The sequence below is a fragment of the Chlorocebus sabaeus genome, chromosome 6 (assembly GCF_047675955.1).
Source record: "Chlorocebus sabaeus isolate Y175 chromosome 6, mChlSab1.0.hap1, whole genome shotgun sequence".
Taxonomy (NCBI): Eukaryota; Metazoa; Chordata; class Mammalia; order Primates; family Cercopithecidae; genus Chlorocebus; species Chlorocebus sabaeus.
In genome coordinates this window covers 61,994,091-62,018,238 of record NC_132909.1, presented here as the reverse complement: position 1 = coordinate 62,018,238, position 24,148 = coordinate 61,994,091, and the positions used below count along the sequence as shown (strand labels likewise).

Genomic DNA, 24,148 nt, shown 5'->3' with positions numbered 1-24,148 from the left:
ACCTGGTTCAAAACGACACCAAACCACGAACTGGCTGTGTGTCCCTGGGCAAGTGGCTTAACCTCTCTGAGCAGGCGGCAGAACCTGAGGGTTTTCCGTTGGCTCGGGGCAGACGCGAGGACCCCTTGCACCTCCTCAGCCCTCCCTGTGCTCTGCTGCCTGCCCTGAGTCACCTGCCCCTCGCTGACCCCTCCCCAGCCTCACTGGCCGCCTTGGGTGGGTTGAGCAGTTTCCCACCTTGGGACCTTGCAAGGCCATTCCCTCTGCGGGTAGTGTCCTTCCCCCAGTCCCCTCTCCTGCCCCTGCTTTTTTTTCTTTTTTTTTTTTTTTTTTTTGAGATGGAGCCCAGGCTGGAGTGCCGTGGTGCAATCTCAGCTCACTGCAACCTCCGCCTCCCGGGTTCAAGCGATTCTTCTGCCTCAGCTTCCTGAGTAGCTGGGATTACAGGCACGCGCCACCACGCCTGGCTAATTTTGTATTTTTAGTAGAGACGGGGTTTTGCCATGTTGGCCAGGCTGATCTCGAACTCCTGACCTCAGGTGATCCACCCACCTTGGCCTCCCAAAGTGCTGGGATTACAGGTGTGAGCCACCGCGCCCGGCCCATCTGTGGGTTATTAATGGCGTCTCCCCGTATGTGAGGCCAATACCCGGCGCACAGTAGGTGTTCAGTAGATTCCCAAATGCATGAATAGTTGGCGAGTGTCTACTGTGTGCTGGGCCCAGGCAGGTGCTGGAAACACAGTGGGAACGAGGAGGAACGTAGGGATTTTGTATCAAACTAAGCAGGGTGAAGTGGCTCCCGCCTGAGACCAGGAGTTCAAGACCAGCCTGAGCAACATAGTGAGACCCTGTCTCTACACAAATAGAATTAGGCTGGGCACAGTGGCCCGTGCCTGTAATCCCAGCACCTTGGGAGGCTGAGGTGGGAGGATTGCTTGAGCTCAGGAGTTGAAGACCAGCCTGGGCAACACGGTGAAACTGTGTCTCTACTAAAAATAAAAAAATTAGCCGGGTGTGGTGACGGGCGCCTGTAATCCCAGTTACTCAGGAGGCTGAGGCAGGAGGATCACTTCAGTGGGAGGCAGAGGTTGCAGTGAGCCGAGATCGCACCACTGCACTCCACCCTGGGCCACAGATGGAGACCCCATCTTTTTTGTTTTGTTTTGTTTTGTTTTGTTTTGTTTGAGATGGAGTCTCGCTCTGCCGCCCAGGCTGGGGCTCAGTGGTGTGATCTCAGTTCACTGCAACCTCTGCCTCCCAGGATCAAGCGATTCTCCTGCCTCAGCCTCCTGAGTAGCTGGGATTACAAGCACCCGCCACCACGCCTGGCTAATTTTTCTATTTTTAGTAGAGACAGGGTTTCTCCATGTTGGTCAGGCTGGTCTTGAACTCACGACCTCAGGTGATCTGCCCGCCTCAGCTTCCCAAAGTGCTGGGATTACAGGTGTGAGCCACCATGCCCAGCGGAGACCCCATCTTTAAAAACAAAACAGAACAGAACAGAGGGCTCAGCACGTGCCAGGCCTGAAGTGTAATTCTCACAAAAGCTCCACGTCGTGGACACAATTTAACGGACAACACAACAACACATAGCACACCCAGGCCCCTCGGCTCCTCCTGCCGGCCACCCGGCCCCTGATCAGACCCAGGCCCCTCGGCCCTCCACCTGCTGGCCACCCGGCCCCCGATCAGAACCAGGCCCCTCGGCCCCTCCACCTGCTGGCCACCTGGCCCCAGTCTAACCGTGGAGCGCGGCCCGGAGGAACCCAAGTGCCGGGCCAGTGTCTGTGTGCGACCCAGTGGCCCTGGGCTTCCAGGGCACTCCAGCGTCCATTTGCGACCAAGTGGTCACCTTGCTGCTGCCGGCGATGGGACAGACCTGGGAGCGGGACGCTGGGCACCCCCAGGCCCCTCTGAGGCTCTGAGAGACCCCCAGAGTCTCAGCGGGTGCTGTGAGACGGGGGTGCTGTTTCCCAGTTTCTCAGCACTTCCTTGGAACAGCTATGAAAGCAGATTCTTGGCTGGGCGCGGTGGCTCACACCTGTAAGCAGAGATCTCTCGACTCTCCTCTCTCCTGATCAGTTGTTTGGGTGTTGCTAACTTTGTTTTATTTTATTAATTATTATATTTTTTTGAGACAGTGTCTAGCTCTGTCACCCAGTCCGGAGTGCAGTGGCACAATCTCGACTCACTGCAGCCTCCGCCTCCCTGGTTCAAGTGATTCTCCTGCCCCAGCCTCTTGAGTAGCTGGGATTATAGGCACCTGTCACCACGCCGAGCTAACTTTTTTTATTTATGTATTTTTTGTAGACACGGGGTCTCACCGTGTTGGCCAGGCTGGTCTTGAACTCCTGACCTCAAATGATCTGCCCGCCTCAGCCTCCCACAGTGCTGGGATTACAGGCGTGAGCACTGTGCCCGGCCACTAACTTTATTTTAAATAATTTCCAAGATGCAGAAAAGTTGCAGGCATACCACAAAGGGACCTGTGTGCCCTGAACCCTGACCCCATTATTCACAATTTGCCTCATTTATTTATTTTTGAAATGGAGTCTCGCTTTTTTGCCCAGGCTGGAGTGCAGTGGTACAATCTCGGCTCACTGCAACCTCTGCCTCCTGGGTTCAAGGGATTAACCTGGCTCAGCCTCCCGAGTAGCTGGGATTACAGGCGTGCACCACCACACCCGGCTAATTTTTGTCTTTCTAGTTGAGATGGGGTTTCTCCATGTTGGTTAGGCTGGTCTCGAACTCCTGACCTCAGGTGATCCACCCACCTCAGCCTCCCAAAGTGCTGGGATCACAGGCGTGAGGCTAATTTGTTTTTAAATTTTTATTTTGTAGAGATAAAAACTTGCTATGTTGCCGAGAGTGATCTCCAACTCCTGGGCTCATGGGATCCTCCCACCTTGGCCTCCCAAAGTGCGGGCAGTACAAGTGTGAGCCACAGTACTTGGCCCCCCCTTTATCCCAAACACACCAAAAAGCAGCCTGCTGTTCCCTGAAGGCAGTAACACGTTGATCAGATTGACCAGCGGGCACCAACACCACCGCACACAAACGCACAGACTCACACCCTGCCCCGGGCCCCGCTGGCCACCCTGGTTGCATACACATGGCACTCTGTTTCTCCCATTTCCTCTCACCAGGGACCTCGACAGATGTGGGCTTGGTTCCATGAGCTCTCCTGGCCCCTTTTTCAATTCAGGATCCCATCCTTGTGAACCCTGGGGGCCTCGGCCAACACGAACCGAAAGGACTCAAAGGAATGACATGGGCCACGCCTGACATTCTCAAAGGAATGTCAACACAGCTCATTCTCACGTCCCAGGCAGACCAAGCCCAGGTAGACCACGTCCCAGGCACACCAAGCCCAGGTAGACCACGTCCCAGGCACACCAAGCCCAGGTAGACCACGTCCCAGGCCGACCAAGCCCAGGTAGGCCACGTCCCAGGCCGACCAAGCCCAGGTAGACCACGTCCCAGGCCGACCAAGCCCAGGTAGACCACGTCCCAGGTAGACCAAGCCCAGGTAGACCACGTCCCAGGTAGACCAAGCCCAGGTAGACCAAGCCCAGGTAGACAACGTCCCAGGTAGACCAAGCCCAGGTAGACCAAGCCCAGGTAGACCAAGCCCAGGTAGACAACGTCCCAGGTAGACCAAGCCCAGGTAGACAACGTCCCAGGTAGACCAAGCCCAGGTAGACCACGTCCCAGGTAGACCAAGCCCAGGTAGACCACGTCCCAGGTAGACCAAACCCAGGTAGACCAAGCCCAGGTAGACCACGTCCCAGGTAGACCAAGCCCAGGCAGACGATGTCTCAGGTAGACCAAGCCCAGGTAGACGATGTCCCAGGTAGACCAAGCCCAGGTAGACCAAGCCCAGGCAGACCAAGCCCAGGTAGACCAAGCCCAGGTAGACCACGTCCCAGGTAGACCAAGCCCAGGTAGACCACATCCCAGGTAGACCAAGCCCAGGCAGACGATGTCCCAGGTAGACCAAGCCCAGGTAGACGATGTCCCAGGTAGACCAAGCCCAGGTAGACCAAGCCCAGGCAGACCAAGCCCAGGTAGACCACGTCCCAGGCAGACCAAGTGGCTGTGCATTCCCTCCTCCCAACCCCCGGGGAGAAAGAACCGCAACTGGCCCCATTGCACCAATGAGGAAACTGAGGCCTGGGGAGGAGGCCGACTGCCCGAGGTGGCAGCTTTGGGGCTGGACTGTGGCTGCCTCCTGGGGAAGGAAACAGTCCCTCCCTCCACTCCTCATCCTGGCAGGGGTGTTTGGGCCACTGTTCCTTCATCAAATGTCGTGGAGCCTCTGCCGCGTGCCAGGAGTGGGGGGCCCATGCCACAAACGTCTGCTGAAACCAGCCATCCACCCAACAGCATCGAGCACCATGATCAGAAGGATAAAGGCCCCAAACAAGGCCAGGAGCAGTGGCTCATGCCCATAATCCCAGCACTTTGGAAGCCCGAGGCAGGTGGATCATTTGAGGTCAGGAGTTCGAGGCCAGTCTGGCCAAAATGGTGAAACCCCATCTCTGCTAAAAATACAAACAAACAAAGAAAGGCCTGGTGCAGTGGCTCACGTCTGTAATCCCAGCACTTTGGGAGGCCGAGGTGGGTGGATCACTTGAAGTTGGGAGTGTGAGACAGCCTGACCAACATGGAGAAACCCTGTCTCTACTAAAAATACAAAATTAACCAGGCGTGGTGGCAGGCGCCTGTAATCCTAGCTACTCGGGAAGCTGAGGCAGGGGATAGGCTTGAACCTGGGAGGCGGAGGTTGCAGTGAGCCAAGATCACGCCATTGCACTCCTGCCTAGGCAACAAGAGCAAAACATTGTCTCATTAAAAAAAAATAAAATAGCCAGGTGTGGTGGTGCCTGCATGTAATCCCAGGTGCTCAGGAGGCTGAGGCATGAAAATCACTTGAACCCAGGAGCACAGGTTGCAGTGAGCTGAGATTGCACCACTGCACTCCAGCCTGGGAGACAGAGTGAGTTAGACTCCATCTCAAAATAAACAAATAAATAAAGTCCCCAAACACACTTGATTTTTGCCCAGCAAGACTCATGTCTGTGGTGGGAAGTCAGGGAGCCCGAACGGACGGACTGGCTGGAGACGCAGCAGAGGAACATAAATTGTGAAGATTTCATTTTAATATGGACATGTATCAGTTCCCAAATTAATACTTTTATAATTTCTTACACCTGTCTTATTTTAATCTCTTAATCCTGTTATCTTCATAAGCTGAGGATGTACGTTACCTCAGGACCACAGTGATAATTGTGTTAACTGTATAAATTGGTTGTAAAACGTATGTTTGAACAATATGAAATCAGTGCACCTTGAAAAAGAACAGAATAACAGCGATTTTAGGGAACAAGGGAAGACAACCATAAGGTCTGACTGCCTGTGGGGTCGGGGCAAAAAGAGCCATATTTTTCTTCTTGCAGAGAGCCTATAAACGGACGTGCAAGTAGGGAAGATATCGCTACATTCTTTTCCCAGCAAGGAATATTAATATTAACACCCTGGGAAAGGAATGCATTCCTTGGCAGAGGTCTACAAATGGCCACTCTGGGAATGTCCGTCTATGTGGTTGTGATAAGGACTGAGATATGCCTTGGTCTGCTGTAGTACCCTCAGGCTTACTAGGGTTGGGAAACTCCACCCTGGTAAATTTGTGGTCAGACCAGTTCTCTGCTCTCGAACCCTGTTTTCTGTTGTTTGAGATGTTTATCAAGACAATACGTGCACCGCTGAACATAGACCCTTAGTAGTTTGGTTTTGCCCTTTTGTCCTGTTCCCTCAGAAGCATGTGATCTTTGTTCTGCTTTTTGCCTTTCGAAGCATGTGATCTACTCCCTGTTCTTATACCCCCTTCCCTTTTGAAACCCTTAATAAAATCTTGCTGGTTTAAGGCTCAAGTGGGCATCACAGTCCTACCAATATGTGATGTCACCCCTGGCGGCCCAGCTGTAAAATTCCTCTCTTTGTACTCTTTCTCTTTATTTCTCAGCTGGCCGACACTTATGGAAAATAGAAAGAACCTACGTTGAAATATTGGTGGCAGGGCTGGACGCAGTGTCTCACGCCTGTAATCTCAGCACATTGGAAGGCCGAGGCAGGCAGATCATGAGGTCAGGAGATCGACATCATCCTGGCTAACACGGTGAAACCCCATCTCTACTAAAAAATACAAAAAATTAGCCAAGTGTGGTGGCAGGCGCCTGTAGTCCAGCTATGCAGGAGGCTGAGGCAGGAGAATGGCATGATCAAGCCGAGATCACGCCACTGCACTCCAGCCTGGGTGACAGAGCGACACTCCGTCTCAAAAAAAAAAAAAAGAAATATTGGGGGCAGGTTCCCCTGATACATGTCAGATTTCTGATCCCCAGAACCATCAGGTAATTCATCTGTGCTGCTTTCAGCTGCTACCTCTGGGTCCATTTGTTACAGCAGCAGATAGCATGCTCATACATCAAGCTATAATGAGTCGAGCCCAGTCAGTCTGGGTGTTTGTGGGTTTCCCCAGAAGCCTCGAAGCTGTAGGCGGTCCCTTCTGTCATTGGCCAGAGCAGGGTCACATGGTTGTGCCTGAACCAATGACTAGCAAGAGGAATGACTGACATTGCCGTGATCTTTTTTGACCAATCAGTATTCACCTCTGAGGCTGAGGCAGGGCGCTGCCTTCTGTTAGAAATCTGGCTGCCTGAATCTCACACAAAATCAGGTCCCTCATCAGGGAACAGGAACAGCCAGCTATGGGGTGGGGATGCTTGGGGGCCAGCATGGAGAGTTGCTATGGGAAGAGGCCTGAACTGAGCAGGTTCAGCAGGAAGGAACCCAGGCCAATAAACCTGGACTGGTCCCATGGCCATCGGGAGCCATGGGTGGTGTTTGAGCTGTGGAAGTACCTCTGAAGGCGGTGTTATTTTTTTTTGTTTTTTTTGTTTTTTTGTTTTTTATTTTAGACGGAGTCTCGCTCTGTCGCCCAGGCTGGAGTGCAGTGGCGCAATCTCGGCTCACTGCAAGCTCCGCCTCCCGGGTTCACGCCATTCTCCTGCCTCAGCCTCCCGAGTAGCTGGGACTACAGGCGCCCGCCACCGCGCCCAGCTAATTTTTTCTATTTTTGGTAGAGACGGGGTTTCACCATGGTCTCGATCTCCTGACCTTGTGATCCGCCCGCCTCGGCCTCCCAAAGTGCTGGGATTACAGGCGTGAGCCACCGCGCCCGGCTGGTGTTTTTTGTCTGTTTGTTTTGTTGGGTTTTTTTCTTTTTTGAGACAGTCTCACTGTGTCACCCAGGCTGGAGTGCAGTGGTACGATCTCGGCTCACTGAAACCTCTGCCTCCTGGCTTCAAGCAATTCTCCTGCCTCAGCCTCCTTAGTAGCTGGGACTACAGGCACCTGGCACCACGCCCAGCTCATTTTTGTATTTTTAGTAGAGATGGGGTTTCACCATGTTGGCCAGGCTGGTCTCGAACTCCTGACCTTAAGTGATCTGCCTGCCTCAGTCTCCCAAAGTGCTGGAATTACAGGCATGAGCCACTGTGCCTGGCCGTTTTGTTTTTTGAGATGAAGTCTCACTGTCGCCCAGGCTGGAGTGCAATGGCCCGATCTTGGCTCACTGCAGCCTCCGCCTCCCGGTTTCAAGTGATTCTCCTGCCTCAGCCTCCTGAGTAGCTGGGATTACAGGCGTGCACCACCACGCCCGGCTAATTTTTTTGTATTTTTAGTAGAGAAAGGGTTTCACCATGTTGGCCAGGCTGGTCTCAAACTCCTGACCTCAAATGATCCACCCACCTCAGCCTCCCAAAGTGCTGGGATGACAGACGTGAGCCACGGCACCTGGCCAGTGGGGTTGCTTTAGGGCCGGGCTCACACCGCACCCTGCCGATGGGGACGTTTTAGGGCTCAGCTCACTTCCTAGAGTTCCCACCCACCCACCAGGCCAGATCTTCAGGCCTGAGCTGTGGTTATCAGCATCACAGGCGCCAGAGAGGCCAGCAAGGCTTTGCTTCGTGGAGCCCAGGGGTTGGCAAGTTCTAGCTCAGAGGCTGCGGACAATGGACAATAAGCCAATGCCAAGTATCTTCGGGCTCGGGAAGGTGGGACCGGGTGTCCCTGAGTGTTCTGTACCAAGCCACGATCCACGTCCCATCCTGGAGGCCAAAGGTGGTACAGCAAAGTGACCCCGCTACAGCCCCGCAGAACCTGCTGCTCTGGGTCCTAAAGGCTCCCCTTGAATAAATGCAAACCTACTAATTGCAAAGGTGGTTATTATTATCAGATCCAAGGGACAGAAGCTTGCTTTAAACTGGCTTCGTCTCCCTGCAGAGGAGGAGTTCAGGCACAGCTGGATCCAGCGACTTCCAGTGTCACTGGGAATTGTTGCTGCCCCTTTTGGCTCTGTGGCCCATGGGGCTGGCCTCTCCCTAGCCATCAGAAAGAGCCACTTGCAACTTCAGGCTCACACCCTTCCAGCCCCAGCAGGAAGCAGGTGTCCCTGTCCCTCTCCCAGCAAAATTCCAGGGCCGTTGGCCAGGCATGGTGGCTCACACCTGTAATCCCAGCACTTTGGGAGACTGAGGCAGGCAGATCATGAGATGAGGAGTTCGAGAGCAGCCTGGCCAATACGGTGAAACCCCATCCCTACTAAAAATACAAAAATAAGCCGGACGTGGTGGCGTACACCTATAGTCCCAGCTACTCGGAAGGCTAAGGCAGAAGAATAGATTGAACCTGGGAGGCGGAGGTTGCAGTGAGCTGAGATCACGCCACTGCACTCCAGCCTGGGCAACAGAGTGAGACTCCGTCTTGAAAAAAGAAAAAAAAAATCCAGGGCTAACTCGTCCTGGTGGTTTTGTTTTGCTTTGTTTTCTTTTCTTTTTTCTTTTTCTTTTTTTTTGAGATGGAGTCTCGCTCTGTCACCCAGGCTGGAGTGCAGTGGCGTGATCTCAGGTCACTGCAAGCTCCGCCTCCTGGGTTCAAGCGATTCTCCCGCCTCAGCCTCCTGAGTAGCTGGGACTACAGGCATGCGCCACCATGCCCGGTTGATTTTTGTATTTTTAGTAGACACTGGGTTTCACCATGTTGGCCAGGGTGGTCTCGAACTCCTGATCTCAAGTGATCCGCCCGCCTCAGCCTCCCTAAGTGCTGGGATTATAGGCGTGAGCAACCGCACCCGGCCTGGTTTTCTGAGTGTCAGAGAAGCCTCACTCACTGGTTGGGCATGCGCGGGTGTCCATTCCTGGGGTCCCTTGTGCTGGGACGATTGGAGATGATTCCCCAGAGGAAAATATGGTGCTGGGAGCAGAAGTGGGGAAGCAGCCCTGGGCTGGCCCTCGTCGTGCATGGGCAGTACACGGGTCCTGGAAGCTTGTGAACTTGGTGCTGACCCTAGTCCTGACTCTGCAGGGCTGTGACTCCAAGAAAGTCACTTCCCACCCTCCAACCTCATTTGCCGCCTATAAATGGGGTGCCTGCCTCACAGCCTCCCGGCAAGCAGCAAAGGGGACTCACCATGGTCCCGTCCTGGTGCGCACCTATTAACTAGGTGATTAACAGGAATCCACGCATGCATGCTGTGGTCCTACTGTGCGCCCGGTACTGTCCACATCCCACCTGGAACCTGTAGCACTGGGGTCTTTGCCCATTTTACAGATAAGAAAACAGGCATAGGCCGGGCACGGTGGTTCACGCCTGTAATCCCAGCAATTTGGGAGGCCAAGGCGGCTGGATCACCTGAGGTCAGGAGATCGAGACCAGCCTGGCCAACATGGTGAGACCCCGTCTCTACTAAAAATACAAAAAATTAGCTGGGCCTGGTGGTGCCTGCCTGTAATCCCAGCTACTCGGGAGGCTGAGGCACGAGAATTGTTTGAACCCAGGAGGCAGATGTTGCAGTGAGCCGAGGTCACACTACTGCACTCTAGCCTTGGCAACAAGCGCAAAACTCTCTCTCAAAAAAAAGAAAAAAGAAAAGAAAAGAAAAAGGGCTGGGCGCGGTGGCTCAAGCCTGTAATCCCAGCACTTTGGGAGGCTGAGACGGGCGGATTATGGGGTCAGGAGATCGAGACGATCCTGGCTAACACGGTGAAACCCCATCTCTACTAAAAAATACAAAAAACTAGCCAGGCAAGGTGGCGGGCGCCTGTAGTCCCAGCTACTCGGGAGGCTGAGGCAGGAGAATGGCGTAAACCCGGGAGGCGGAGCTTGCAGTGAGCTGAGATCTGGCCACTGCACTCCAGCCTGGGCGACAGAGCGAGACTCTCTCTCTCTCAAGAAAAAAGAAAAGAAAAAGAAAAAGAAAACAAGCATAGAAGGGTCTCCGGGCCTGGCACACAGTGGGCACCTATAGTTGCTATAACAAATCTGTACAAACTTCCTGGTTTAAAGCAACACACGGGCTGGGTGTGGTGTCTCACACCTGTAATCCCAGCACTTTGTGAGGCCAAGGTGGGCAGATCACCTGAGGTCAGGAGTTTGAGACCAGCCTGGCCAACATGGCAAAATCCCATCTCTATAAAAAAAAAAAAAAAAAAATTAGCCGGGTGTGGTGGGAGGCGCCTGTAATCCCAGTTAATCGGGAGGCTGAGGTTGCAGTGAACCAAGATCGCACTTCTGCACTCCAGCCTGGACGACTGAGTGAGGCCCCATCTCAAAAAGATAAAATGGCCGGGTGTTGTACTAAAAATACAAAAATTAGCCAGGCGTGGTGGTGGGCACCTATAATCTGAGCTACCTGGGAGGCTGAGGCAGGAGAATCGCTTGAATCTGGGAGGTGGAGGTTGCAGTGAGCCGAGATCGCGCCACTGCACTCCAGCCTGGGTGACAGAGTAAAGACTCTGTCTCAAATAAATAATAAATAAAAGTAATAAATAGCCGGGCACAGTGGCTCACGCCTGTAATCCCAGCACTTTGGGAGGCCGAGGCGGGCGGATCACGAGGTCAGATCGAGACCATCCTGGCTAACACGGTGAAACCCCATCTCTACTAAAAATACAAAAAATTAGCCGGGCGTGGTGGCGGGCGCCTGTAATCCCAGTTACTCGGGAGGCTGAGGCAAAAGGATCGCTTGAACCCGGCGGGGCGGAGGTTGCAGTGAGCTGAGATCGTGTCATTGCACTCCAGCCTGGGCGACAGAACGAGACGACATCTCAAAAATAAAAAAAAAAAAGAAGTTCCACACAGGTCTCGCTGGGGGAAGATCGAGGTGCTGGCAGAGCTGAGTTCCCTCTGGCAGCTCCAAGGAGAATCTGCGCCCTTCCAGGCTCCTAGAGGCCGCCCACATTCCCTGGCTCGAGCCCCCTTCCTCCATCTCCGAATCCCACAATGGCAGCCAGGTCCTTCTCTTATCCCATCTCTAACCATAGAGGGCAGGTATCTCCTTTTCTTTCTTTTTCTTTTTATTTTTGAGATGGAGTCTCGCTGTGTTGCCCAGGCTGGAGTGCAATGGCACGATCTCAGCTCACTGCAACCTCCGCCGCCCGGGTTCAAGCAATTCTCCCGCTTCAGCCTCCCAAGTAGCTGGGATTACAGGCACACGCCGCCATGCCCACCCTTTTTTTTTTTTTTTTTTTTTAATTTTTTTTTTTTTTGTATTTTTAGTAGAGACAGGGTTTTACCATGTTGGCTAGTCTAGTCTCGAACTCCTGACCTCAAGTGATCTGCCCATCTCAGCCCCCTAATGTGCTGGGATTCCACCGCGCCCGGCCAGGCATCTCCTCTTCTACGGACGCTTCGAGGACAGTGGGCCATCTGTATAACCCAGGATGAGCCCCTGTGTGAAAGTCCTCAACTCAGTCCCGCCTGCAGAGCCCCTTTGGCCAGAGAGAGTGGGACACCCACAGGTTCCAGGGATGAGGGCCTCGTGGTCTCTGGGGCCGCCGTTCTGCTGATCACCCCCAACTGCACTTTCACTCACTCACAGCACAAGCGTCCGTTTCCAGCACACACCCCTGCCATTCCAACCAACGTTCGTCTCAACCTCAACATCCCTTTCCTCTGGGAAGCCTTCCTCAGTCTCCCCCAGGCCTGGGGCACCTCTGCTATCTGGGCATCCTCTACCACAGAACAACACTAGATTGTTACTGTTTACCTGTCAGGATTTACCTCGAGGGAGACAGAAGCCTGGGGGGGTGAGCAGAGGCCATGGCACCCACGGTGGGTGTCTGAGTCAGGGAGAACTGTTATGGCAGCTGGGGTAGGAAGTGGGCCACGGGGGCCAGGCTGTGGGTGGAAGTCCTAGGATGAGCCTCGGGGCTGGATAGGGTAGGGAGAGGGGCAGAGCTGGGAGAGGGGAGGTCGTCACTGGGGTCTCAAGGAGGAGGCAGTGCCCCAGAAAAGGCCAGTGACCTGTTTGTGGTCACCCTGCACAGAGCCTCTGGGTTAGGGAGGAAGACAGAGCCGGGAGCAGGAGGCCACTGGCAGCTGGCCTCGGTTTCCCCGGAGAGGGCCGGAACCCACGCCAGCCAGACAATGACCCTTTGATTCGCACAGCCCAGGCCGGAGTGGCTGAGCCACAGCGGGGTCAGGTCTTGGCCAAGGTCACACTGTCCAGCCCCCGCACACCCTCAGTGAGAACACAGGGTCCTGTCCCTGCCCCACTCCCCAACCCAGGGAGATTCCCAGGGGAATGCCAGAGGCCAAGGCCAGGTCAAGACGGCGGGGTGTCCCCCTCACGGCCACTAGGGCAGGAACTTGGCCCCTGGCCATTGGCTTCGAGGGGACAGAGTCAGGCTGGGCAGCTGAGGTGGAGGAAAGGGTACAAGTGCGTCTTCCGTGGACGCAGGTCTCACTTACACCAGAGAAGGGGCTGTGCCTGGGGCTGCTGGACGCCTCCGTTTCCACACCTGGGGGGCGGGCAACGCCGGAACAGCCAGTGGCCAGACACAGGCATCCCCGGGAGACACCCAACTGCTCTCCATCTCCTCAACCTTCTTTATTTTCCTGAAAGCATTTACCACTCTTTGAAGTTACAGATTAATTTGTCTCTGCATTTTGCTGTCTATGGCCCCTCCAAACCAGGAGCTCTGTGAGCGTGTGATGGGGTCTGCCTTGGTCACCACGGCACCCCAGCACCCTGCAGGGCCCCTGTGGCCAACAAGAGATGTTCACTGATGGTTCCTTAGAAGCAGGAACAGAGGGGCTCTGCAGAACCCTTGAGCTCGCCACGGGCGCCCTGACAAATCCGGAGGCCTCCACCGCAGCATCAGCTCCCAAGTAGGAAATGTGTCTGGCTGCGGCAAAGCCCCCCGGGCACAGCGCCTCCGGGCCCACGCAGATGTCGCTGTCATAAATTGTGGGAAACGCCTCTGCTGGAAACAGTGTTTGAAACAGTGTTTGCTGAATCTCGGAGGGAGAGGAAAAAAACCTAGTAAACATTCTTGTTGATATGACCTGGGGGAACCTTTCCAAAGGCTTGGAAGGCTGTGGGGGGCAGAGTTGCCCAGGGGCCCAGGACAAAGGCCTGGCGTGCACGCACACACGCACACACACAGACGGTGGCCTCCCTGGGGGCCTTGGCTGGGCGAGGCCTGCTGTTGTCCACGATGCTGGAAGGAGCTGTGTCTCTGGGTCTGTCCCGGCCGCACCCCGTTCTGTCCCACACCCAACCTCTCCCCACCCACAGGCCGGCTCCAGCGGCCAGGTGGACGGGTGGGCGGCCTGCGCCATGAACAGGGAACCATATCCAGCTGAGGTTTTGGGTGTGTGGGGCAGGTCGGGACCAAGGAGGACGGGTTGGGGGGCTCAGACTATGAAAGTGACCACATGCAAATCACAGAAACGGGGTGCAGGGATCCACAGACGTGCCCCTCGTGGGTCCCCGCTAGCTCACCACCACCCCTGCAACTGAAGATCCCCAAACCCACTTTGACTCCTGGAGACGGCCCCTCCATCCACCCGAAAGGCTGCCACCACCTCGAACCCACACCCCTGTCCCAGTTCCGCCCTGGGTCCAGCCACATCTCCCCAGATGCATTCTCTGGCTCCGGGAAGGGACCCGGGCGCGCGCCCCCAGCTGCCCCCCGCAGCGGCCGGGCCCGGCGCCTGCCCACCCCGCGCGGGACACGGCCTCGCCCCCGCCACTCCCGGGCCGCGCCCCGCCCCGTGCCCCGCCCCGCCCGCGGCCCGCGGGACCTTTATAGGGAGCGCCGGCCGCGCGCTGGGAAGTCGGTGCCGCTGCCGTCTCTGCGTTCGCCATGCGTCCCGGGGCGCCAGGGCCACTCTGGCCTCTGCCCTGGGGGGCCCTGGCTTGGGCCGTGGGCTTCGTGGGCTCCATGGGCTCGGGGGACCCCGCGCCCGGTGAGTGGGGCGGCCAGAGGGGCGGGCGGGGCGGGCCACCCACGTGGGGCTGCCCGGAATGCGGCCGGGGGGACGTCGGGGGGCGCGGCGGCGGTGGGGGCGAGGGCGGTGTCCGGCGCAAGCTGGAGCCGGGAGGGTCTGAAGGGGGGTCACCAGGAGGTCAGCAGAGCAGAGGTTCCTAATCACAATGACCGCTGACATTTATTGAGCGCTTAGTGTCTACCTCTCCCCTCCCGGAACCCGTGCTATCCCAGTAGTGCCGGAGTTCTCTTCATCTCCGTCTTCCAGATCGGGAAACTGAGGCTCAGGGTCACACAGACTGTAGGCGGCAAAGCCAGGATTCTAGCTGCGACCGTCTGGGTCGGTCCTGGTGCCCCGCGAGGCAGCGCTGGGTGTCTGGAGCCAGGCCCTCCAGCTGGGGCTGAGAGCTTCCCCGGGTCCTGGGTAGACCAGGCATGGAGACTCACACCTGGGACTTGCCGGGAGGCACCAGGCAGGAGACGGCCCCACTCCTGGCCTCAGTTTCCCCTATGATGGGTGCCAAGGTGCTGCATTCCCCAAGCTGGTCCCTGGCAGTGTCTGTGAACCAGTGAGTGCTCTGGGAAGGGGGCTGTGGCCGTTCCTGTCCCCAGGGACAGGGGAAGAAACTGGGGGCTCTCTGGCTCCCCACCCCCCATCCCTGCAGCCCCACCCCACCCCAGCCCCGCGCCAAAGGGAGAGCAGAGCCCCCTCCCCGAAGGCCACGTCCCTGGGGAGACAGTGAGCTCATGCAAGGGGAATGTTCCCAAGTTGGAGTGAGTAAGAGGCGGGCCAGGCGGTGGGGGGGCTGCCAGGCGCAGGGCTCCACGTGCCCTCGCCCTCGGGTGCTGTCTAGACAGAGGGCAGAGACGGGAGAAGCGGTTCCAGGGCCCGCTGACCCTGACATGCCCAGTGCCTGGCATTGGGTGGTGTTTGACGGGTTGGGCAGGGTGCCAGCCCCCGGCCTGGGGGCTCGGAGGGAACGAGGGGGGACCTCCTGGGATGGGTGAGGGTTGGTGGTGAGGGTGTGGGCGGGGGCATAGAGCTAGAGGGGAGGAGGCATCTCCAGGGACCCGGAGCCAGGGTGGGGACACCCATGTGGTTTTCTGCCCCTCTTCCTGGGTTGGGGTAGGTCATCGTGCGTAACTACTGAGCACCACCTGCATGCATCTCTGGGCGGGCCAGAAGCTGGGTGTCAGGAGTGGCCCAGGAGAGCACCCCGTCCCCTGGCCCGCAGGTGGTGTGTGTTGGCTTCAGCAGGGCCAGGAGGCCACCTGCAGCCTGGTGCTCCGGACTGACATCACCCGGGCCGAGTGCTGTGCCTCCGGCAGCATCGACACCGCCTGGTCCAACCTCACTCACCCGGGGAACAAGATCAACCTCCTTGGCTTCTTGGGCCTTGTCCACTGCCTTCCCTGCAAAGGTGAGACCCCAGGCCAGAAGCAGGGCAGGCATCTCAGCTCAGGACCAGCCAAAAACAGTCACGGTGGTCGAGGGCAAAACATGTGGGACTGAGCCTGTCACAGGGGTTGCAGGGGGGATCCTGGTCTCAGAGAGGGACTGGGGGCACCTCCCAGTTCCCAGGCTTCAGTCTCTTGCAGCTTAGGACTCAGGAAGAGGCCCTGAGGACTCCCCACGTGGCTGAGCCTTTGCTGGGGCTGAGCTCTCTGCCTGGGTGGCTCTTCGATAAATGTCTGGCTTACACCTAGCTCCTGGGAAAGTGGGTTTGCCATCTGGCCTGTGACCCCAAATGTTCACACCAGGGACCTTCACTGCAGACTCCAGGGTCTGTGGTGGGGTTACAGCTGCATGTTTAACAAGCATTTGCCTCGGGACCCGGTTTTTTTTTTTTTTTTTTTAAGATGGAGTTTCATTCTTGTTGCCTAGGCAGGAGTGAAATGGCACGATCTCGGCTCACCACAACTTCCACCCCCCAGGTTCAAGCGATTCTCCTGCCTCAGCCTCCCTCGTAGCTGGGATTATAGGCGTGCGCCACCACACCCGGCTAATTTTTTGTATTTTTAGTAGAGACGGGGTTTCTCCATGTTGGTCAGGCTGGTCTCGAACTCCCAACCTCAGGGGATCTGCCTGCCTTGGCCTCCCAAAGTGCTGGATTACAGGCGTGAGCCACCGCGCCCAGCCACTCGGGACCCTCTTCTGAGACAATGCCTTCCCCATCAAACTAGGGGCTCTTGGGTGGCAGAGAACGAATGAATGAGTTAAGATATACTCTCCGCACTGGAGGATGAATTTTTTTTTTTTTTTTTTTTTTTTTTTTTAAAGACGGAGCCTTGCTCTGTCACCCAGGCTGGAGTGCAGTGGTACGATCTCGGCTCACTGCAACCTCGGCCTCCTGGGTTCAAGCGATTCTCTTTCCTCAGCCTCCCCAGTGGCTGGGACTACAGGTGTGCGCTGATACGCCTGGCTAATTTTTATATTTTTGGTAGAGACGGGGTTTCATCACATTGGCCAGGCTGGTCTCAAACTCCTGACCTCAAGTGATCTGCCAGCCTTGGCCTCCCAAAATGCTGGGATTACAGGCATGAGCCACCATGCCTGGCCTGTTGGGGCACAACTTGAAGGAGGTGGGCATTAGAGCTGGGGTGTTGGGGGATGTCTAGGAGTTTGCCAGATGGAGCCATTATGGGAGAGGGGATCAGGAGACAACATGGCTTGAGGTTAGGTCCTGGTGGGTGGGGTGAGTCAGAGGAGCCAGGGGGAGGCTGGAGCTGAGGGGTGCAGACCCGAAGGCCAGGATGAGGAACTCTGTTGGCCTCTGAGATGTGATTAATCCCAGATCAGCCTGGCTGGGTGGTCCTGAACTCATTGCCACATACCCCTGGCTCCCTCCAGACCCCCCTCTGGCTTCTGGGAGAAGGACAGACTTCAAAAAGTGCCTGGCCTGGGCATGAGACGGCCCAGGACCCCCCACCCCCAACCTCATCTGGTCCTGGGGACGGGAACTCAGGCCCCCTTCCGTTCTCGCTTGTATGAAAGCCATCCTGGCCAAGCATTTCCAGATGTGCCTGTGAGCCGCTGTGCGGGGGCCGCCCAGGTGCGCCCCACATGCCCTGCAGGGCTGCGTCGGGGGCGCTGGCCACCCTCTAAGGAGTGCCTGACTGCCTTGTAAGTGGGGCTCCTCCGTCAGTCCCGCTTTACACACAGAGAAACTGAGGCTGACACATAAACAACAGCTGTGTTCAGAGGCCCCACCAGACCCACAGACAACAGAAAGGGGACAGGTCATCTGGGTCCTGCTGCAGCTTTCAAGCTGAGGTGCTTGGGTCCCCTGCACTCATAGCTGCGACCCGGCCTCAGTTTCCCCATCTGTAAAATGATGACTTGGGAGGATGCAATGAGCCTAGGTGGCGATGGACATCACATTAAAAGCGGGGGCGGGGACCCCAGAGAGTTTCCCTAGCAGGACCTCAGTATCCCTGCCTGAGCAGTGGGGCTGCGGGGCAACTCCTGGTTCAGAGGCCTAGGGCTGTGGGCGGCCCCCTCCCCTGGAATCGCTCCCCAGGCCAGGAGGGGTGTCCAGAGCCCCGCCCTCCCCGACGCCTCCTGGGGGAAGATTCTGGCAGCCCCAGACTCGCGCCTGGCAAGAGCGGAACACCCCAGGCTGACGCAGCTGGGGCCCCTCCGGCCTTCCCAGAAAGGCGCGTGCATCGGGGGCAGACGTCAGCCAGCTACAAGGAGGAGCGGCCCGAGGCTGCGTAGTTCCGCCGGACCCCGATTCCGGGCAGAGACCCCACGGCCTGCGCGCACCGAGCCCAGCCCCCGCCCCCAGCCCCACCGGTCCCGCGCCCCGACCCGGAGCCCTGCCCCTGGGAACCCGAACGCCCCGACTCCGACTGACCCTGACCTGGGACGGCGCCCCCGCCTCCGCCCTGCAGAGGGGGCGCAGGGAGGGACCCCGAGGCCTTCGCGCGGCCCCACGCCCGGGAACCTCCCGTGCCCGGCCCCACGCGCGTGTCCTGTGTCCGCAGATTCGTGCGACGGCGTGGAGTGCGGCCCAGGCAAGGCGTGCCGCATGCTGGGGGGCCGCCCGCGCTGCGAGTGCGCGCCTGACTGCTCTGGGCTCCCGGCGCGGCTGCAGGTCTGCGGCTCAGACGGCGCCACCTACCGCGACGAGTGCGAGCTGCGAGCCGCGCGCTGCCGCGGCCACCCGGACCTGCGCGTCATGTATCGGGGCCGCTGCCGCAGTACGTGGGGGCGGGGTCTGTGGAGGGGCGGGGCGGGACCTACCAGACCTGTGCGTCATGTATAGAGGCTGCTGGCGCAGTACGTGGGGGCGGGGCCTGGGGCGGGGCCACCCGGACCTGAGCGTCCCGTTACGGGGCTGCTGCTGCAATGCGTGAGGGCGAGGCCTGCGTGACGGCCCGGCCTCCGGGGGCGGGGCCTGCTGGAGGGGTGGGCCCGCTGCCGCAGCGCGTAAGGGCGGGGCCTCCAGCCCAGTATATGTCACGTGGGGCGTGGTGGGGCCTAATTAAGGGGGCGTTTACACTTCCGAGGGAGTATTACGGGGTGGGGTCTTTTGTAGGGTTGGGATTTGGAAAGTAGTGGGCCTCTGGGGCTCACATTGGGCGAGAGGTATGTGGCATGGTCAGAGCGGCAGTGTGACGCAGCGAGGGGCTTGTGGGTGTAACCAGAGGGGCATGATGGAACCAGGGGGTGAGACTTTGGGTCATGGAAGGGGCGGGGCTCTTGACTGGGGCGTGGTTCCTGGGTGGAGATGGGCGGGGATTTGTGGGTGGAGCTTGCGTGGGCGGCCCCGCAGTCGCGGAGGGGCGGGGCTTTGGGTAACAAGGGTTAGGGGTTACGAGGAGGTGTGGCTCCTGGGTACAATGGGAGGGGCAAGGCTTGTGGGTGGAGCCTGAGGGGGGTTGGTTGGGCTCGTGGAGGGGCGGGGCTTTGTGGGTGGTAGGAGGGTGGGGCTTATGGCTAAAGCAAGAGGTGGGGCTTCTGGAAGGGGAGAGACTCCTGGGTAGAATCAGAGGGGCAGGGCTTGTGAGTTCTATGGGGGGTTGGACTTCTGGGTAACAAGGGGCGAGGCTCGTGGGAGGAGCAGGGTTTCTGGGTGGAGCCTGATTGTGGGCGGGGCTTTGTGGTGGTAAGGGGGTGGGGCTTACGGCTAATATAAGGGGTGGGGCTTGTGGAAGGGGAGTGACTCATGGGTACAATCGGGGGTGGGGCTTGTGGGAGCTTTAGGGGGTGGGACTTTTGGGTAACGTAAGGGGCGGGGTTCCTGGAAGGGGTGTGGCTCCTGGGTACAATTGGAGGGGCAGGGCTTGTGGGTGGAGCCTGGTGGTGGGTGGGACTTTGTGGGTGGTAAGGGGACGGGGCTTCTGGAAGGGGAATGACCCCTGGGTACAATCGGGGACAGGGCTTGTGGGAGCTTTAGGGGGTGGGACTTGTGGGTAACAAGGGGCGGGGTTCCTGGAAGGGGTGTGGCTCCTGGGTACAATTGGAGGGGCAGGGCTTGTGGGTGGAACTCAAGGGGTGGGATGGAGAGGGGGCCTCATGGGGAGGTGCGGGGGGCTTGTGTCCTACCAGAGGGTTTTCTCAACTTGGGGGTTAAGGGCAGGTCTTGGGGCCAAGAGCCCTGCGGGGTTCTCAGCGAGATGTCTCCTGAACTGCCCCTGGCACCCGGCCTGCAGAGTCCTGTGAGCGTGTGGTGTGCCCGCGGCCACAGTCGTGCGTCGTGGACCAGACGGGCAGCGCCCACTGCGTGGTGTGTCGGGCGGCACCCTGCCCTGTGCCCTCCAGCCCCGGCCAGGAGCTTTGCGGCAACAACAACATCACCTACATCTCCTCGTGCCACCTGCGCCAGGCCACCTGCTTCCTGGGCCGCTCCATCGGTGTGCGCCACGCGGGCAGCTGCGCAGGTGCAAACGCAGGGCGAGGGCACAGGCCTGTCCTGGGGGCCGGAGAACCCCCTGCCCTGCGCCCTCAATGCTCTTATCCACCCTTGCAGGCACCCCTGAGGAGCCGCCAGATGGTGAGTCGGAGGAAGAGGAAGAGAACTTCGTGTGAGCCTGCAGGACAGGCCTGGGCCTGGTGCCCGAGGCCGCCCCCCACCCCGTTATTTATTGCCACAGCAGAGTCTAATTTATATCCCACGGACACTTCCTAGGGCCTGGATTCGGACCAATTGGGGATCCCAGAACCCCCTGGAAGGACTGAGGAAGGGAGGCCTGGGGGCCGGCTGGTGGGTGGGACAGACCTGCATTCCGGACACCGAGCGCCTGATTTAGGGCCTTTCTCTAAGAAGCTGCAGCCCCTACCCTAAGACCTATTGCTGGGGAGGACTCCACCCTTCTGCTCTGCTCCTTTGGGGATAAACCTGTTAATTATTGCTACCATTAAGAGGGCTGGGCATTCCCTGCTGGTAATTCCTGAAGAGGCATGACTGCTTTTCTCAGCCCCAACCGTCCTAGAACAGGGGCCTTGGGCTTAGGCCAGAAGGAGCAGAGGAGGTCTAGCCTGGGTGAGTACGGAGGGTCTAGCCTGGGTGTGTAAGGAGGGTCTAGCCTGGGTGTGTACGGAGGGTCTAGCCTGGGTGAGTACGGAGGGTCTAGCCTGGGTGTGTAAGGAGGGTCTAGCCTGGGTGTGTAAGGAGGGTCTAGCCTGGGTGAGTACGGAGGGTCTAGCCTGGGTGTGTACGGAGGGTCTAGCCTGGGTGAGTATGGAGGGTCTAGCCTGGGTGTGTACGGAGGGTCTAGCCTGGGTGTGTACGGAAGGTCTAGCCTGGGTGTATAAGGAGGGTCTAGCCTGGGTGAGTACGGAGGGTCTAGCCTGGGTGTGTAAGGAGGGTCTAGCCTGGGTGTGTACGGAGGGTCTAGCCTGGGTGAGTACAGAGGGTCTAGCCTGGGTGTGTACGGAGGGTCTAGCCTGGGTGAGTACGGAGGGTCTAGCCTGGGTGTGTACGGAGGGTCTAGCCTGGGTGAGTATGGAGGGTCTAGCCTAGGTGTGTACGGAGGGTCTAGTCTGAGTGTGTGTGGGAACCTCAGAACACTGACCTCAGTCCAGCAAGCCAGGCCCTTCATGAAGGCCAAGAAGGCTGCCACTGTTCCCTGCCAGCCCAAGAACTCCAGCTTCCCCACTGCCTCTGTATGCCCCTTCCCGTCCTGCAAAGGCCGCTGAGAAATGCCCAGTGTGACCCATGGGAAAGGGCACGGCCTGTCCTCCTGACACGGGCCGTGCTCAGCCACAGAACCGCCCAGCGCCTCCCCTGCTGCCGTCCACGTCAGTTCACGAGGCGACATCACACCGTCTCAGGCATGCGGCAGCCAGCGGCAGCTCAGCGCAGGGCACTGTGTCCAGCGGAGCCCAGTCCACTTTGAGGGACTCCGGCAGGGACCACGGACCCCTGCTCACCCACTGGCCCCGAGGAGGGTATAGATGCCAAGACTCACGCATGTGTGACATCTGGAGTCCTGGAGCTGGGTGTCCCAGCAGCACCACTAGGTGCCTGCTGCCTCCAAGGTGGGGTTCACACCCAGAGCTCCTTGGTCCCCTACATGTAGCCCGCCCCGGCTACGTGCCAGACCTGCCTCACCCACCAGCACAGCCAGAGCTGGTGACACCAGCCAGGTGCTGGTCTTGGGCCAGTTGTCCCATGACGGCTCACCCTCCCCTCCATCTGGGTTGTCGCTCAGAATTGCCTACCTGTGCCTGCGTGTAAACCAGAGCCTCAGACCAGCTATGGGGAGGGGACAACGTGGAGGAAATCCAGCTTCCCCGGTCTGGGGTGAGGAGTGCCGGGAGCTTGGGCATCCTCCTCCAGCCTCCTCCAGCCCCCAGGCAGTGCCTTACCTGTGGTGCCCAGAAAAGTGCCCCTGGGCTGGTGGGTCTACGGGAGCCTCAACCAGGCAGCCCTCCCCACCCTGGGGCCCTGCCTCACCAAAGAAATAAAGACTCAAGCCATTTTGGGGTGTCCAGGCCTCAGTTTGTCTCCTCTCTCAGGGCTTCAGGCCACCCCCTCGGCCGTGGGATTGGCAGCATGGGGCCTGGGGTGCTGTGTGGGGGCTCTGGAGGCACCAGAAGAGAGACCCAGCATTAGTCCTTGGGCAGCCTCTGGCCACCTCTGGGCCTCAGTGCCTCTCCAGGCAGTAGACAAGCCCAGGAGGGGCTGAGGCAGTGCGGGAGGGGAGGGAGAGAAAATAGGCCTTTGGGGAGGGCACACAGGATAGACAAGATGGCTTAGGGCAGCCCTAAGACACCAGCTGGCTTGGGGCCCAGAAGTGGAGGCCCAGCCTTGAAGGACTTGGGTGAACAATAGCAGTAATAATAATGACAGGATTAGGGCCGGGGCGGGTAGCTCACCCCTGTAATCCCAGCGCTTTGAGAGGCCAAAGTGGGTGGATCACTTCAGGCCAGGAGTTTCAGACCAGCCTGGGCAACATAGTGAAACCCCCGTATCTACATTAAAAAAAAAAAAGGTCAAGTGCCCCTGTAGTCCCAGCTACTCAGGAGACTAAGGTGGGAAGATGGCTTGAGCCCAGGTTGTCCAGGCTGCAGTGAGCTAGGATGGCACCACTGCACTCCAGCCTGGGTGACACAGTGAGACACTGTTTCTAAAATAATAATAATAGCATCATCAGCCAGCAGTCGTGGTTCATGCCTGTAATCCCAGCAGTTTGGGAGGCCGAGGCAGGTGAATCACAAGGTCAGGAGTTCGAGACCAGCCTGGCCAACATGGTGAAACCCTGTCTCTACTAAAAATACAAAAATTAGCCAGGTGTAGTGGCGGGTGCCTGTAATCCCAGCTACTCAGGAGACTGAGACAGGAGAATTGCTTGAACCTGGGAGGTGGAGGTTGCGGTGAGCCAAGATCATGCCACTGCACTCCAGCCTGGGTGACAGAGCAAGACTCTTATCTTGAAAAAAAAAAAAAAAAAAAAAATTAGCCAGCTGTGATGTCATGCGTGTGTAATCCCAGCTACACGGGAGGGTGAGGCGGGAGAATCGCTTGAACCCAGGAGGAGGAGGTTGCAGTGAGCCGAGATCGCACCACTGCACTCCAGCCTGGGTGACAGAAGGAGACTCTGTTTCAAAATAATAATAATAGTAATAAAAAGGCCGGGTGCAGTGACTCACGCCTGTAATTCCAGCACTTTGGGAGGCCGAGGCGGGTGGATCATGAGGTCCGGAGATGGAGACCATCCTGGCTAACACGGTGAAACCCCGTCTCTACTAAAAAATACAAAAAAAGTTAGCTAGGCGTGGTGGCAGGTGCCGTGGTCCCAGCCTCGGGAGGCTGAGGCAGGAGAATCGCATGAACCCGGGAGGCGGAGCTTGCAGTGAGCCGAGATTGCGCCACTGCACTCCAGCCTGGGTGATAGAGCGAGACTCCATCTCAAAAAATAAATTAAAATTAAAATTAATAATTAATAATAAGAAAATAAATAAAATTTAAAAATAAAAAATAACACAATAACAAGCTGTGACAGTAACATCAGCTGGGACTTGCAGTGCACCCGGCGCTATTCTCCGTGGTTTTCAGAGGATGAACGCCAGGCTGGATGGGAGGCCAGACCCTCTTGGGATTCTATGGTGTGGCCGGCGCAAGCCTGCACTGGTGTCCAGCCGCCCCTGCGCCCTGCAGAGGGAGCTCAGGGCGTCCTAGCCTCCGTTTCCCAGCCTACTCATCTGTGCTGTGGTTAGCCGGCTGGAGGGAGGTGGAGGAACAGCGTTCCAGGTGGGAGGCTGCAGGAGTGTGGGTTGCAGGCCTGCGGGGGTGGACCCAGAGGGGTTCACGGTGGGGGGCATGGGAAGGTGGAAAGGGGCTGCGGACAAGGAGCCATGAC

General features: G+C 57.8%; 1 protein-coding gene across 1 annotated transcript; it reads left to right on the top strand.

The window, feature by feature from the left end:
• The first annotated feature begins 14,162 nt into the window (after positions 1–14,162).
• FSTL3 (follistatin like 3) lies at positions 14,163–22,267 on the top strand. Its single transcript, XM_073017191.1, has 5 exons — positions 14,163–14,318; positions 15,574–15,759; positions 18,326–18,541; positions 19,997–20,224; positions 20,314–22,267. The coding sequence occupies exons 1-5, from the start codon at positions 14,216–14,218 to the stop codon at positions 20,370–20,372; spliced, it is 792 nt and encodes a 263-aa protein (XP_072873292.1). The 5' UTR covers positions 14,163–14,215; the 3' UTR covers positions 20,373–22,267.
• Positions 22,268–24,148: the final 1,881 nt, after the last annotated feature.